Source organism: Neomonachus schauinslandi, chromosome 11 (assembly GCF_002201575.2).
Source record: "Neomonachus schauinslandi chromosome 11, ASM220157v2, whole genome shotgun sequence".
NCBI lineage: Eukaryota > Metazoa > Chordata > Mammalia > Carnivora > Phocidae > Neomonachus > Neomonachus schauinslandi.
This window is the reverse complement of record NC_058413.1, coordinates 57,692,008-57,709,036: the sequence shown is the minus strand read 5'-3', so window position 1 is coordinate 57,709,036 and position 17,029 is coordinate 57,692,008. Positions and strand designations below refer to the sequence as shown.

The 17,029-nt window shown below is 44.5% G+C and overlaps 1 protein-coding gene across 1 annotated transcript in view; it reads left to right on the top strand.

The window, feature by feature from the left end:
• GAB2 (GRB2 associated binding protein 2) overlaps positions 1 to 17,029 on the top strand; it is a 59,348-nt gene that overhangs the window by 19,951 nt on the left and 22,368 nt on the right. Inside the window, exon 2 of the mRNA XM_044919377.1 lies at positions 15,238 to 15,481. Coding sequence (XP_044775312.1) covers positions 15,238 to 15,481 — 244 coding nt within the window. The remainder of the gene's footprint in view (positions 1 to 15,237; positions 15,482 to 17,029) is intronic.

Here is a 17,029-nt window from a genome sequence, read left to right as displayed (position 1 = left end):
AAGCCACCCAGGCGCCCCTGTCTACCTGAATTTCTGAAGAAGATCTGCTTCTGCTTTCTCGGCACATGCTTCCTCCTCCTCACAGACTCTACTCCACATTTCTAGGTGATACCCAATTTCTCCTTCTGTTCTCTCAGTCAGCCAGGTGCTGTTCTAGGGACGGGTGCTGGGGAGGAGCATGACACATGGAGCATAAGTTCTCTGTGACTTGTGAGCCTTGCCGTGTTCTCTAGTTTATGTTCTTTCCTCCAAACTACCCTTGGGGCTCTTCCCAGTGACTGCCCACCTCCTCTGTGTCTAGTTCCCGGTCCCAGGCCCCCCAGTTTTCACCAAGACTCACCTGCTTTTAACTGAACCATGCCTGGCTATGTGCCAAGATATGTTTAGCAGATAGAAAAAATTTGAGGTTAACCTCAAGTACGGAAAAAAAATTTTTTTTTTAATTTAACTTCAGTATCATGTTCTCATCTGGCCAGTGATAGAGACTGAAGTTTTAATCAACTTCAGATAAAATGAGTCAATAGGATTTTCTCAGTTAATTCAGATTTTTCTCTTTCTCTGTCTCTCTCTTTTACATAAATAGAATTATACATACCAGGTTTTTCCCTCAGCTTTATCGAGGTATAATTGGCAAACTGTCTATATTTACAGTGTACATAGTCATGACTTGGTATCGGCATACATTGTGAAGTGATCGCCACAATCGGGTTGATTAACACAGCCATGACCTCAGAAGTCGGGTTTCTCTTGCTTTCTCCAGGGGCTGCTGTTCAAGTTCCCAGAGGCTCAAGGAGCTAGAAACGGTTCTTTGAGGCCAGAACACAAAGTTTGGGAATTGGGGGAAGGGGATGTGTGAGATGCTTGAGGGTGAGAAACGACTGTCATCTTTCTGATGCCACATTCTAGAGACACATGGTAGCTGCCCAGGGAATATTCAGATGATTTAGTTGCTGTATTTGGTTATGACTTTGTAAATAGTTACACACAATTACGTTTGAAAAACTGCCAACTTATTTGTAAATATTCTTGTTTTGAGAAATTCACTGTTGAGAAGGAAAAAAGGAAGCTTCAAAAACATTCTAACCTTATTCACAGGACATAGAGAATAAAATTCCCTTTATGGAAATAATGATATAAAGCACAACAGTGAACAAAAATAAAGAAAATTAAAAGAAAAACCTCAAGATGAATGATTTACTTACTAGGCTGAAGAGACAGGGTGTGCCAATGACCTAAACTTCATTTTACATATCTATCATTTGTTTATTGTTTGCTTTTATTCCCCACCTCCTTACCCCTTTTGTAGATGAAGTCAGTGAACAAAATTCCTCATGGCTGGTGAATCATATTAGCGAAAACACTCAGCCAAGACAGAGAAGGGAATAGATTTCATAGAATGAGAAAATTCTAGAATATGAGGTCTTAAAATGCCCTGAAAGAAGGTTTAGTTCCAGACTCCTTAAATAACAGACTATCCAGAGGTCAGGGGAGGGGAGCTAATTTGCTCAAGATCATACAACTAACTGACAAGGCTAGAATTGGCACCTGGGTTTCTTGGCTTCCTGCTTGTGTTCTAGATGATATTGATGATGATACCATCTTGAATTTACATGAGGCCATATGATTTATAAAGTGCTTTTATATATACACTGGTTTAGAAGGCCAGTTTAGTTCAAAGAACATAGGTCTTGGCATCATATAAATACACAAACCCACAACATGGATGAGTTCAATCTTAACACGGGTGAGTTAATTTACTTTTCTGAGCCTCAGTTTCTGCATCAGTAAAATAGAAACGAGACATTCTTCACAAGATCATTATGAAGATTAGATAGGAGCCCACTTCAGTTACATAGCATAGTACACATTGAATATCACTTAAATGTATGGCCCATAAATTATCACTGCCTTCCCAGTGATCTTCACAGCAGCCCTTTGAGTAGGTGGACCATGCTATTCTTCTGTCCCCCATACCGAAACATCCCAAGTAACCCTATCTCTATTTCACCCAAACTCAAGAACATTTTTTTACTGTGTGTGATTATAAGTTTATGAAATAAACCTTGCTGACTTCCTGGTTTGAGATACATTACACTTAATTTATTGAGGTGCTCAAAAACAAAGGTGTCTCTTTAAGTGTACTACTACTATTAATTATAAAAGCTAATATTTACGTAGAGCTTACTGTGTACAAGGCAGCATTCTAAGCGTTTCACAGATCTTCACTCCTATGATCCTACAAAGTAGATCCCTGTTATTCTTCTCATTTTACAGAGGAAGAAACCGGGGCACAGAGAGGTTCCGTAACTTACTAGTAAGTAAAGGAGCTGAGATTCAGACCAGACATTCTGGTCCCAGCATCCTGAAATTCTAGATGGAGTTCTTGCCTCAGGTCATCACGGTCCCTGTACCAGGTCTTAGGACGTGCCCAAAGACCCGGGAAAGAGCCGCCACTGCCTTTGCTCTCTCGCGATGACTCTCTCTGGTTCTGCCAGTTGTAGGTGCTCTCCTTAGACTCCTTTAAGAAGGCATCACACAGAGTTCTTGCTGCTTTTAATTTAAACATAAGCCGGATTTTCTTCACTGACCTAAACCATCACTTCAGTCTTCTCTGAATCTAGGACAGATGTTCTTACGCCCACTAGAGTCCACGTAATTATAAACATAGCTGAGAGGCCAGCTGTGGGCTTGGCCATTAGTGAATACATTTTCCCCTAAAATTCATCAGAGCAATGGCCCCCTGGACAGAGGCACCAAGGACATATTTCTCAGATGATTGGTGATCTGAGTGTAAAAGGCTTTGGACGGAGGGAACAGAGACCTGGCTTCTAATTCTGGGTCTGTGGTTTTGCTTGCAGTATGAACCTGGGCCAATCATTTACTCCTCAAGCACTGTTTTAGACCCTGAGTGTGTGAGCTCAGGTTCTCTGAGAAGCAGCTGCAGGATGAGTTAAGACCTGCAAGAGATTTATTGGATGAGACACCTGTGAGGGATCATGGGAAGGAGCCAGAGAAGGGGGCAAAGCCTGCAGTGGGGTGTGGGGCTGACACCTGTGACAGAGAGAAGGCAGGAAGCAGGATCAGACTGCAGTGCAGTTCTTAGGACAGTTTCCTCTCGATCAGTGAAGGTTCTCAAGCCAAGGTCTCCCATGAAAGGAGTCCTGTGTCTCATAGGAACAGGCCTGTATTAGTACTCCTGCCATTCCTTTGACACTGGATGAGAACAGCCCTGGGGAGTGGAGGGATGCAGAAGGCCAGCAGCTGGGGCTGTCAGTCAGTTATGCTGCCCACATCAGGAGACTGAGAGGCAGATTTTTATGGTTAACCCACTGAACCAACAGTGGTGAACAGAACATGTGAGGTTCAAACTCTTCAAGGAGCTGACAGTCAAGTGGGAAGAGACAGATGAAAAACAAAATGTTTAAGTGGTAGCAATAAGCACTTTGATGAAGAGAAGACAAAGTAACGTGATAAGGAGTGACTAGAAACTCAGGTCAGGTGATCAGGAAAGGCCTCTCTGGGCCTTGGTCTCTTTATTAGTCGTATTAAAATAGTTTTTTTTTCATTCCACTGGTATTTGTGTAGCACTTATAATTTATAAGTATATGCTCCTCCTTTACCCTCACATCAAGCTGCATACTAGGATGGTCCTTCAACTTAATGTGAAAAAGACTTGAGTTTGAGTCCTGGTTTGGCCATTTCCTAAGAGCTCTGTAACGCTGAGTGAAGTCATTTTATTTCTCTGAGTCTTAGTTTCTTCTTATGTGAAATGAATATGGAAAGATCACTGCCCTGCCAACTTTTCAGGGCCATTATAAATGTCAAAGTTGTTGAGAACAGCCTACAACTGGAAAATAAAAATAAAAATTTCTTTTACAAAAAATAAAACACTTAGGAATCAATTTAACAACAACAACAACAAAATACAAGATCTCTATACAAACAATGGCAGAACATTGCCAGGAGAAATTCAAGAACACCCAACAAAGGGAGAGAGATACGATGTTGTGAAGTAGAACATTCAATATTGTTACTATGTTATTTCTCCCCAGATTGATCTATAGATTCAGTCCAATCTCTGTCATAATCCCAGCATGTTTTTTTGTATTAATTATACCAAAGCAAGTGAGAAGGTACTATATACACATATGAAAACATCACTGTTTTTTTTTTTAAAGATTTTATTTATTTGACAGAGAGAGACAGCAAGAGAGGAAACACAAGCAGGGGGAGTGGAGAGGGAGAAGCAGGCTTCCCGCTGATCCCAGGACCCTGGGATCATGACCTGAGCCAGAGGCAGACACTTAACTAACTGAACCACCCAAGCGCCCCAAAACATTACTGTTTTATCAAAGAATATGTCAATAATAATTCTGACCCTTTCCAGTCATAAGCTGGACTTTTTTGAGAACTTCAGGGAATGATGTTAGATTATTAGATGAAAGCTCTTTTCACTTTCCTTACAAGTAGAAAAGTCCACTCGAGCTTATAATATTTATTGTTCTTCCAATTTGATGTGTTACTAGAAAAAACACTGAACTGAAAAACAAGAGAGTAACATTCTTGCTCAGGCCTACCAATCAGTCACTGGTAAGAAAATCACTTGGTTTCTCTGGACCTTAGATTTCTTATCAGTAAAATAAAATGTTGAACTAAATGATCCCTTGGTCATTTCCAGAACTGTGCATCTGTGATATGGAAGAAGAATAAATCATTAAGGATCAGCAAGAACAATCTGGTGATTTCTTTCCAAGCCTGGTTCAATACAAGTTTATCATGTTACTCTCTTGAACCATTTAATTCTATAAGCTAGGCAGCAATTAGCATGTTGTTTGTGACCAAGATGTACTAAAATGAAAAAGAATATGATTTCTTATAATAATACTAATGCAATCTCCAAACTGGCTTTTCTTATGATTTCTCCTCTTGATTTTTTCTTTTTCTTTTTTTTGGGGGGTGGGTAGAGGGGTGCAGAGGGGAAGGGAGAGAGAGAATTATTTTAAGATTTATTTATTTATTTTAGAGAGAGAGAGCATGCATGAGCAGGGAGATGGGTAAAGGGAGAGGGAGAGAATCCCAAGCAGATTCTCTGCTAAGCGTAGAGCCCAACACAAGGCTTGATCCCATGGCCCATAAGATCATAACCTGAGCCACAGTCACAAGTTGGACACTTAATCAACTGAGCCATGCAGGCACTCCAGGAGAAAGAATCTTAAGCAGGCTCCATGCCCAGTGTGGAGCCCTACTTGGGGCTCAGTCTCACAACCCAGATTATGACCTGAGCTGAAATCAAGAGCCAGATGCTCAACTGACTGAGCCACCCAGGCGCCCTTCCTCTTGATTTTTTCAAAGCACAAGTTTGGGACTCATTGGTTTTGGTTTCAGCTTCTATCTCCTTAATGATGAACTTAAATTAGATGGTAATATTTTGAAAGAGGACGTGATTACACAAACCAGAATGAGAACTTCTAGTCCAGGGATTGGCAGACTTCCTCTATAAAAGGCCAGATAGTAAATATTTTAGGTTTCACCACCCTTCTGTTCTCTCACAAGTGCTCAACTTCACTCTTGTGGCATATAAGCAACCATGAACAGTATGTAAATGAATAGGCATAGCTGTGTCCCAATAAAACTTTATTTATGAAGGCAGCCAGTGGACCCAATTTGACTTAATGGTCCACAGTTTGCCATCCCCTGTTCTAGTGTAATAATAGACCTTGGCGGGCTTTCCAAGACACATGTGCATGTGGTCTCAGATGTTGGCCCTTCTAGAGGTGTTAAAAAAACAGCACTTCTTTTTGGATGCCAGCAGAGAAAACCTAGAGTTGCTGAGGCATCAAGATACGAGGCTGGAAGAGTAGGGAAGCTACACATGTGAAGCCAGGAGGTCGTTGTGATGCCAGGACTAGAGACAGCAGCTAAGGAAGAGCTGCTGGTTACACGTTGGTCCAGCCAGGCTCTTTGCCTCTGGGGTCTTCTAGTCACCACACAAAGGCCAGCTGAGGCCATTTGCACTCTCTGGCACCAGTCCTGGCTCCGATCAAACCCTGAAGGTCTGTGAACACAAAGCTGACGCTCTTCTCCCACATCGGGTCGCCTCCCACGATGGAGTGCTGGGGGAGCACTTCCTTCTGTGGGGCACTGATGTGCAGGGACTGTGGCGTCCCTCTGCTCCTTAGGACAAGCCCTACAGGCTGCTGTTTCACATCATGTACAAGTTAGGACTCTTAGATCCACATACTGTCCTTAGGTTCCATAGCTAGTGAGCTGGGATTCAGATTTCAAAATCCACATTCATTCTCTCTACCCCACTACCTCTCCTGAAGCCAGAGTTGGGCTTCACGTAATGCTCAGATCTCCTAATTCCCTCAGCGAGCTAGGGCTGTGAGAGTCCCAGCCTCCCCACCCAGAGTAGAACAGTTTCAGGTATTGTTCTGGTGATTTTTGCGACTGCCGATGATTCTTTTTTTTTTTTTTTTTTAAGATTTTATTCTTAAGTCATCTCTACACCCAGTGTGGGGCTGGAACTCACCAGCCCGAGATGAGGAGCCGCAGGCTCATCAGATGATTCTTGATGAGCTCCTTCCGTTATAGTGTCTGACAGTCATGTTCACGCCATTTGCCAGTTGTCCCTTAAGTGAAAGTCATTGTAAAAAAAAAAAAAAAAAAGCAGGGGAAGTTCACCTCTTATAAAGCTGGTTAGCTTAAAAATATAGTGATATGTCGTTGCTGTTTTTGTGGGACGGTCACAAGAGTCAAATACATCATTGCTATGTGAGCTTATGGTACCCCCTGGATGGATTGATTCCTATGGGACTACTGTTAGGTTCCCAAAGTTCCTCAGGGGAAGGGAGAAGTGCTGCCCTGAAGAGAAATACGGTTTTTCTAACTGAAGTAGCAGTAGAGCAAGGACAAGACCCATTCTTTCTGCTGGGCCTGCAGCTCCTGGCAGAGTACCTACAGTCTGTGCTCCTGACACTAAGTAAATGACAAGAATGCTTCATTCCAAATATGAATTAACTCCTTGAGAGGGACCACCCGGCCAACCCAGCCCCACTCAAGGGAGCAGGAGTGAGTTGTGTGACAACTAAGGTGTACCATAGGTGCAGCAGGTAAGGGGAGAACAAAACTTGGAACCCAATCTTTCTAAAACCAACAGGACAAGGCCTGGCTAAATATAGGCTAGCTGTCCTAAAACAGACACACGCAAGGCAGAAAACCTCACAAAGTGATAACAGTTCCTCCCAGCCTTCAAAAACAGTTTACATTTGGATCCTGGAGCTATCCATTCATTCTTCTGACCCGAGGAAGAATAACCGACCGCCGTGGTATGTTTATCCAACACCTTATTCTCAACCAGACCTTTGCTAGGCACAGAGCATTGCACTAAACACTGTCAGAGAAACAGAGATGGGCCAGATCCTGGCGTCTACCAGCTCACCATCCCCTTCCATGTGACAGACTCATGAACTCCGTAGAGAATAAGCTGCAGAACGAGGTACTGTGAAAGGTTTAGAGGAAGGCGTGATTCATTCTCACTGGAGGCCTTATGGAAAGCCTGGCATTTGCTCTAATAACGTGAGGGGCCCTAGGGCAGAGGAGGTTATGTAAGGGTGTGTGACCAGAGACTGTGACATGCCTTTCAGCTACAGTGACTCTCTTTCCCCTGCACCCTTCACAAAATCGATTTCTGCTAAAGTATACTGAGAGATCCTCTGTGTCAAGGTCAGGATGTTCTGACTTGGCTCTCAGAGCCCTGGGCGGGGGTGGGGTGTTCTTTCTCAGATCCTTCCCCAGAAGGGGGATGCATGGGCAGCCTAGTCCCTGAAAAGTCTCCCAAGGGTCTCGTGTTACTGCCTGTCTCGGCCTCCCCTTTTTTCTTCCTCTGCTTTATAGTTTGTATAAACACTAGGAGATGTATTTTTGAACTTGGGGAATTATTTATACCAGTCTTTAGTAGTTTGATCCAGTGAATGTTTACTTACCATGCAGATGTAACATAATAAACTCATAACAAAATAACAGCCCTGCCAGCCAGTGTCCTGGTGATTAGATCCTCTGACTGGATTGCCCCTCACCTCCCCCACAGGTTACAGAGACTCCATCTTTGTTCACACTGATATATACTGATACATCTTTTCTGCAGTGCAGTGGATGGACTCCCACACTAGGAGATCTGAATTCTTATTCCAGGATTGAGGTCTGACCTGCTGTGTGGCCTTGGGACAAGTAGCCTTACCTTTCTGGGCCACAGTTTCTCCAACCGGAAACGAGAAGCTTTGGGAGCGTGGGAAGGACAGTGGTGATAAATGAGCAGTTAGACTCTGGGGCCCCTTCCAGTTGCCGTATTATGTGAGTTATTGTGTCAAGTGAAGCTATTTTGTGTTTGGCTTTAAATTTGTGAATAATTCCTCTAATTGTGATGTGTGTCAGGCGATTTTGAGGATTATTCATTTTTATTTATTTATTTTTTTTAAAGATTTTATTTATTTATTTGACAGAGAGAGACACAGCGAAAGAGGGAACACAAGCAGAGGGAGTGGGAGAGGGAGAAGTAGGCTTCCCGCGGAGCAGGGAGCCCGATGCAGAGCTCGATCCCAGGACCCTGGGATCATGACCTGAGCCGAAGGCAGACGCTTAACGACTGAGCCACTCAGGCGCCCCATTGAGGATTATTCATTTTTAAATGATTGCTTGTGACTGTGAGTTAAACTGACCTCAAGCTCTCGATCCAGTCTAGCCCTCAGCTCCTGTCAGCATGCGTTTGGTTTTTGAGCTCTCCACCCTCTGCTCCTTGTTTCTCAGTCAGCTTTCTGCAGGGACCACTTACCCCATAGAATCCTACACCCTTCTGTTTTCAAAAGTCTTTCATCAATCGTCTTCTCTCCTTTAGAACCCTTAGGATGTTACCGCCATTCCACTTCTGGGTGTCAGGCCAACAAGCATTTACTAAGTATTTAATAATTACAGTTTACCCATTTGCCATCTCATCAGATCCTCAAAAGAACCTTGTAAGGTGGGTGTTCTCTTCGGTGTTTGACAGCATAAAAAAGGAGGTACAGAGAGAGTAAAAGTTGTGTATGAGGCCCTGTAGTAGGATAGTGTCAGAACCCATGTTTCTGAACCTACCTTACATGTTGTGCCTTTTGGAGTTGGCTGTAGGCAGATGATATGAAAAGCCAGTGAGAACAAGGGTGGTTTCCAATTTGTAATTTTGATTATCCAAAAAAATGATTTTTGGAAGAATTTGTTTTTTCATTTGGCTTTTCAGGCTTGCTTTGCCCCTGATTTTTCAGTTGACCCCAACCCTTCTACCTCTGCCTTGGGATTAAGAACCAGAGATTGTTAAAAGCTAAACCAGTGGATCTTATCTAAATCCCTGTGTAAATATGACTCATTAGGTCTTACACCAAACAGCTCTCATGTTTCCAAAGATGGCTTTGATGTGTATCCCCTCTCTCATCCAAGTTCTTTCTTTTTTGAATAGAGAAAACGAGGCCCAGGAAGGTGAAATGGCATTCCCAAGGTCACTCAGCCAGTTGACAGCAGAGCTTGGCCTAAACCCTCGTTCTGTTATTTGACTCTGCCCCTCATAAAGCTAATACCGTTCACCACATAGGGATCTTGTGGGAACTCTTTACATGGATGAAAAGAATTGGCTTTGGAAGAAAGTTTGACCTATTTCACATAGGCTCTGCCACTTTCTAGCTGTGTGACTCCAGAGCTCATTACTAACTTCTCTGAGCTTCAGTTTCTTCATCCAAAAAGAAGGGGAAAAAATGGAAATAATATCTGCCTCACAGAGTAGACTAGAGGCATGTAGTAGGTGCTTAATAAATGGCAGCAGTGATTATTATAGTCTCTATTGTCCTTTTTGTTCTCCTTCCACATATAACATCATACAGGGTATAGTTGGGACTAAAACAGAGACAACAGTTACCTTGCAAGCATTCACTGTTGCTTGGAAAGCAACTCCATACCTCTTGGCCAATTTCAATATCCCAGCAGTTCCATGTGTAGTAAGAAGTAGAAGCAGTAAGAATGGCAGGCACTATGCTAAATGCTTGATATGAATGATCTCAAACCTTGCAGCAACCCTGGAAAATTATTTTCCCCGTTGAACAGGTGAAGATCAAAGAGGTTTATGTAACCTGTCTAAGGCCATAAAGCGAGGAGTTAGCAAAAGCAGGCTTTGAATCCAGCCTGGGCTCCAGCATGTGATTCGGTCTACCACTTCATGGGTTCTGACACCCACTGAGGCTTGGGTGGGGATTTGGGGGGGAAAGGATAAAGATAAAAAAGGCATTAAGATAAGGGAACCCGTCATTATTTGGCCAGTCATCTTTTCCAGAAACTCCCGCCAACCGCCCCTTTCCTGCTCCTGTTATCACTAGCCAGTTGATGGCTGGGCTGGACTGGGCTGGGCTGGGCTGGGCCCCTCTACTAAAATCCTTCAGAGCTTTCCTGTTCTAGAGTTTTGCAAGAAGGTGGGCGGAGTGTTTGTGTGCTGGGCAGCCTTCCCAGGGGTGATTGTGGAAAGGAAGGGGAGTGATTTTTAGGGCCCTAAAAAGAAGCCAGGGAGAAGAGGAAAAAATAAAACCCTGTTTAAAAGAAAACAAATTTGACTCAAGCATTTTCTGGCATTATCTTTAGTCTAGACTTGGAGATGGAAGCCCAGGCCAGAAGTCTGGAAATGTCCATTTTCTTCTTGCTGTATAACTGCCCTTCCTAATGACCCAAGACACATCATTACAACAGCCTGATGGCCACATACCAAAAACAGCCCAGCCGCACATAGCGTAATGTCTTTTTTCATTCTTTTCTTCCCTCAAGGGCTACCCAGGCAATAAAAACAAATCCTATGCACGTTTTATGCGAGTGTGCGCATTTGTTTTCACACCAATATCTCATTCATCTTTTACACTTTGGGTCTTTTGACCCCAACGAGTTCTTGCTATTTTGTTTTGCTGAAATACCCACTGCCTTGCTATGATTGTGGAGTAAAGCCCTGAGCATTGGGGTTGGAGGAGGTGCAGGGAACTGAAGGTAGGAAAGGGAGAATGTCCCTTACTCAATCTACTTTAGTAAGGACTTGGTATTTACTGAGTGTTCAACATTCTCTTTAGAGAGGAAATAAACTAAAGGTCAGATGTATTTAATTAAACCATTCATCTCTTGCACAGACTTAATACTTCATACTTTGTGAAAGTGTTTATGCATGTGTGTGTATGTTTTTTAAATTCACTTTCATATATCGCCCATTTAAAGTATACAAGTCATTGTTTTTCAGTATATTCACAGGGTTGTGTACCCATCACCACCATCTAATGTTGGAACATTTTCATTACCTCGGATAGAAACCCCATACTCATTAGCAGTCACTTCTCCATCCCACCCCCATCCCCGGGCAACCACTAGTCTACTTGCTGTCTTTATGGATGTGCTGATTCTAGACATTTCACATAAATAAAATCATTACAGTCTGTAGCCTTTTATCGCTGGTTTCTTTCACTTAGCATAGTTTTGAAGATCCATCCATGTTGTAGCATGTATCAGTACTTCATTCATTAGATGGCTGAATAATATTCCATTATATAGCTATATCACATTGTTTATCCAATCTTTACCTCTGTCATCACACGATCTTCTCCCTATATATCTCTGTCTCTGTTTGCTGTTCTTATAAGTATACCCATCAGTAGATTAGGACCTACCCTGATCCAGTATGACCTCATGTTAACTAATTAGATCTGCAAAGACCCTATTTTCAAACAAGGTCACATCCTGAGGTTCCATGGAGACATGAGTTTTGGGGGGACACTGTTCAATCCAGTATAGACCCTAAGGAATAATTACCTACATTCAGGTAGAAATCTTTTAAAGTAGCAAGCAGAAGTGAGATTTTGGCAAGGTTTAGCACCAAAACAGCTTTGAAAGAATTTTTCTGAAGCTGCCGATCATTATGGAACTGACTGATTTCATAGACATGGCTTCATATTTGTAGAATGGAATTCCAAGTGGGCCCAACTCATTGTAATCCCTACTTCATCTTATTAGCAGAGCTCGAAAGCCCCTCTTATTTTGACCACAAGAAACAGGCATATTTGGTTTTGTGCTAGTGAAAATTCTTTTATTTATTCAGCAACTATATATTCAATACCCACAGTGAGCTGAGACTGTTTTAGGCACCAGGAATACAGAAATGCCTAGAACACATTTTGAGAACTTAAAACATGCCAGATTGTCTCAACCCTTTATGCATTCCATCCTTGTGACCATCCTCTGTCAACTTGTAAATAAGGAAACTGAGGCTCAGAGAAGTGAAATGATTTCTCCAGCTCTGCAAGAGCCTGGGTCAGAGGGCCCCAGCTGTGAGAACAGGTCACTCTTCTTTTATACAGACCCACAGCTCAAAGCATGAAGTGAAGGGGGCACGCAGGGTGTATGGGGTGACAGGCGGGATAAGTAGATTGTGACAGAATGGTCTTTCTTGTTGGACTTGGGAACCTGGACTTGATTCTAGAGGCAGTGAGGAATCAGCGGTATGGAGGGAGTATGACCTCATGCTGTGTATTTCATTATTTTATTAATCAACATGTATTTATGGAGTTGGGTCACACACTGGGCTTGATGCCAGGGATGAAACTGTTAAGAGAAGAGACAGTATCGCCCTCACTGAGTTTATAGCCAAAAGTATGGAGTGATGAGAGAGAAAGGTTACTGTCTTCCTAAAATTCTATGTGAAACATAAGGAAGGACTGGTCAGAAACAAGGTTGAAGAAATAAGAAAATGGTTTTAAAAAGAGAGCTTTGTAGGTCATCCTGAGGATAACAGGGATCCACTGAAGAATTTGAAGCCGGGTGATGACATAATGACATGGCGTGGTTGTTGAGAAGCAGAGTCCTAGATAATGCCTAGGTTTCTGGCTCAGAACCAATTGGATGGTGGCGTTGATGTACTTCATGGAGAGGGAGAACACAGGAGGAGGATCGCTGAGCTTGACCTGCCTGTGGGGCATCTGAATGGAGATGCCCAGCAGGCAGAGGGTTATAGGACAAGAGCCCAGGACAGAGAACTGAGCTAAAGACTGAGTTTCGAGAGTGTCCTCACCTGGCTGGAGAACATTAGCCCAGGGGAGTCTCCTGAGTGAGTGAAGCTATAGGAGGGTCCAGGCTGGAACCATGAAAAATGCCCCCACTGAAGGGATGGCAGAGGTGGAGGGATCCAAAAAGACCATGGGAAAGGTAGAAATGCCCCCAGAGGCTTTCTCTTAGCACCTTCCCTGTGTCTTCTCAGGCAGTAGCTGTGTTCACCCCGGCACCATGGCTACTTCATGCCCGAGCATAAACCTTCCCCCCTCTGCCATTAGAGAGTTCATCTTGCAAATCTAATGGAGTAATGAAGCCATTGATTCTGTTAACAAACATCCAGTTCACTACCAGACCTGTAATGGGAATTCATTTTGGAGGTCAATACAGCTGTCGACGGAACTGTTCTTCCCCCGAGGCCCGTGGCTTTCTCCGTTGGACGCGGGCAGCAGTTGTTCTGCCTAGCATCAGAGAAGCCTGGAGAGTAATTAACCTGATAGAGCGCTAATGAGCTGGTGATCCTGGGGCCATGAGAAGGGTACAAAAATAGGTCAGATAACGGGGAGTAGAAACAGAAAAGATTCAAATAGCCTAGCAAGCCACCACACCATCACTGAACCATCACACCCCACCGGCTGTCACATCGCCAGAAATCACATCTTTAAATCTTTATTTCTCTTGAACAAGAAGTTTCACTGTGGAATTATTGTATGCCGAATGAACATTTTTGCTTGTTCCACAAACACAGACTAAGAACTTTCTGTGCACCTGGCCTTTATTGGGTAAATCCTGGGACCGTAGGCGCAACAGCCTCAGTCACTGTCTTAGAGACTCATGGGCTAGGCGAGGAGGCAGAGGGACCGTGGATATAATGAAGCATGGGCCAAGTGCTATTGGCAGTCAGAAAAAGGACCGCGTCCAGGAAGGTTTCAGAGAGAATATGATATCCGTGTAGGGTCTTAAAGTTTGCATGTGAGTGCCAGTAGAGTAGAAGTGAAATCCAAGGAAGAGCCGAAGCCCATAAGAAAGAGTCATAAGGGCGCCTGGGTGGCTCAGTTGGTTAAGCAACTGCCTTCGGCTCAGGTCATGATCCTGGAGTCCCTGGATCGAGTCCCGCATCGGGCTCCCTGCTTGGCAGGGAGCCTGCTTCTCCCTCTCCCGCTCCCCCCTCTTGTGCTCTCTCTCTCTCTCACTCTCTCTCTCAAATAAATAAAAAAAAAAATTAAAAAAAAAAAAAAAAAAAAAAAAAAGAAAGAGTCATAAAAGGGGCTGGTGTGCCTGGGGACTGATGAAGCTTCCGCATGCCTTGGGTCCGGGAGGAGAAAAGCAGGAAGTAGGTGAGACTGTCAAAGGCCTGTGCGTTAGGCTCAGGAACTTGGACTAGGCTTGGAGAACGAGCCAAATGAGTAATGCCCTTGGCTTGGGGGGGTAGCACTTTCAGCTGTGATCTGTCTTTAATACCCTGCTTCTTTTCTAGCACAACAGAGGGGAGTTTAAGAGGAGAGTTAAGGGGAAAAAAGATCAATTGACACAGAGTGGTGGGCATAAGAGTTGGGGAATGGGGACCATTGTTGTCCTCAAGACGACTTGGAAGAGTGGGGTAGGAGGAGCTGGGACCAGTCTTACGGGACAGTCTGCTCCAGATACATGTGTGCTTTTATCCTTAATGCGGTAAGGCACACAGTCCAGGGTCTGACCTAGTGAGTCTCCAGGAAGCAAAGCTCATTTAACAAAGTCAGCCTGTGCTTTGATGGAGGTGATGACGCAGGAGCTTCCCAAGAGGAGGAAGGCAGTGGCACTTACTGCTCCAAGGGCTGGCCTGGCGGGAGCGCCGGAGTCCCACTCCCGTGCCGGGGCAAGCCACACCTCCCGGGATCTGGGCGAATACAGTCAAGGTTGTGACCCGGAGCGGCCCCCGGGCGACTCCAGGAGCGTCGCAGAGGCACGGGGCATCTCCTTTTCTGCCAGGCAGCCACAGTCCTCCCTCTCCGGAGGCAGGGAAGGGGCAGGTGTGTGAGGGGGAGAGAAGGCTGCTGCTGGATCATTGCCTCTGCTCATAATATCTTTTCTTCCTCTGACAGCCCACTTGGGGATAAGGACACCTTTCTTCCCTTTTTCAGTCACAGAGCTCCTCCTTTTGTTTCCCAGACTCCCTGAGAAACCTCTCCTCCACCAGTCACGGCCCCCGCTCTTCTCCAGCCGAGCTCAGCAGCTCCAGTCAGCACCTTCTCCGAGAACGGAAGTCCTCAGCCCCATCGCACTCCAGCCAGCCCACGCTGTTCACCTTTGAACCCCCGGTGTCCAACCACATGCAGCCCGCCTTGTCCACCAGTGCGCCTCAGGAGTATCTCTACTTGCATCAGTGCATCAGCCGGAGAGCGGAGAACGCAAGGTAGGAGATAGGAGACCGCCGTGAGCACCGGTGGGTCGCACGGCCACTCACAGGGCCCGGTGGCTTGCAGTCATACTGTTTTTAATTTTAAAGACAAGGGAGTAAAATATTTTCTCAGGCAAACAGACATATTTATTAACAAAGCCTCATTCTTTTGCCTGGGTAAGCCTCACATTGTGCTGGTATCAGCTGTGTTGCTGTACAGTGATAATTAGATTCCAGAGGAACCTCCCATTATCAGAAATCATGCTATAAAAATGTTTTGTTTAATCTGGGGGGGGGGAAGGCATTAGGGGCTAGAGTTTCAGAATTGGGGGAAAAAAAAACATCAATTTACTTGTTGGTAAGAAGAGTATAGTTATAAAGTCTTACAATACTGAACATATCCGTATCTCACTTGTGCTCTAGAGCTGCACTGTTCTGTGTGGTAGTTAACTATCCACGTGTTTAAATTTGAATGGGCTCAAATAAGATAAAACTTAAAATGAAGTTCCTCAGTTGCACTGGCCACATTTCAAATTCCCAGTCGCCAAGTGTGGCTAGCGGCTACCCTAGCAGACAGCACAGATAAGGAAACATTTCATCACCACAGAAAGTTCTAGAGCAAGGACTCTCTGCTCTAGAATAACGGTCTTTGTAGTTCTAACACCACTAGCTCTCTCACAGGCGCGGAGTCTGTCCATATTTTTACTGCCTTTTATTCCCGTTGTTAGGGCAAACACAAGCACAGAGGTGATGGGCTTTGCCAAAGCTAGTTCCCACTTGCTAGCATGGGCAGCAGATGACAAATCCTATTTCTCAATTAATTTAGAAATATGTAATTTGTGTTATGAAAACTAAGGCAATTAGAGAACTGACTGTATTAGTGTATCACATCATAGAACATTTTCAAGCAGAATCTTACTCGAACCAGTCAAATGCACTGAGAGAGAGCCAATATAGATCATTTCTGTCCATTTCCTAGATGAGGAAAATGAGGCTCCCAGCTACCACGTGACAGAGGCAGGACTAGAACCCAGGGCTCTTCATCCCTGGTCCTGTACTCCACACCGTGTTACCCTGCTTCTGGGACCAGCACACAGCATGCACTCCCAGCACTCTATCTTAAGGTTGCCTCAAATACCCATTTTCCTGAGGCCGCGGGATTCATGTTTGTGAACTTTCAACTGGTTCAAACTCCGTCCACTTAGACCAGAAGAGCTGAGATCACCCAACGAGTTTGCGGCAGCGCCGTAAACAGCACTGAGGCTCCTGGATCATACACCAGACATGCAGGGTGCAGAGACTAAAAGCATTTACAGGCTTGGAATCCATCAGATACAGGTCCAAATTCAGGTTCTGCCACTTTCTTTGTGATCTTGGGCCACGTACTGAACCTCCTTGAGCTTCCATTTCCTGACCTGCCGAATGGAAATAACTCCTTCTAAGGCTTCCTGATGAGCACAGTGACCCGAGCACATCCTCAGTACTCAGGAGCATTTGTTCTCCTTGGGCCCAGGCACCACCCCCCCCCCCCCCCCCCCCCCCCCCCCCCCCCCCCCCCCCCCC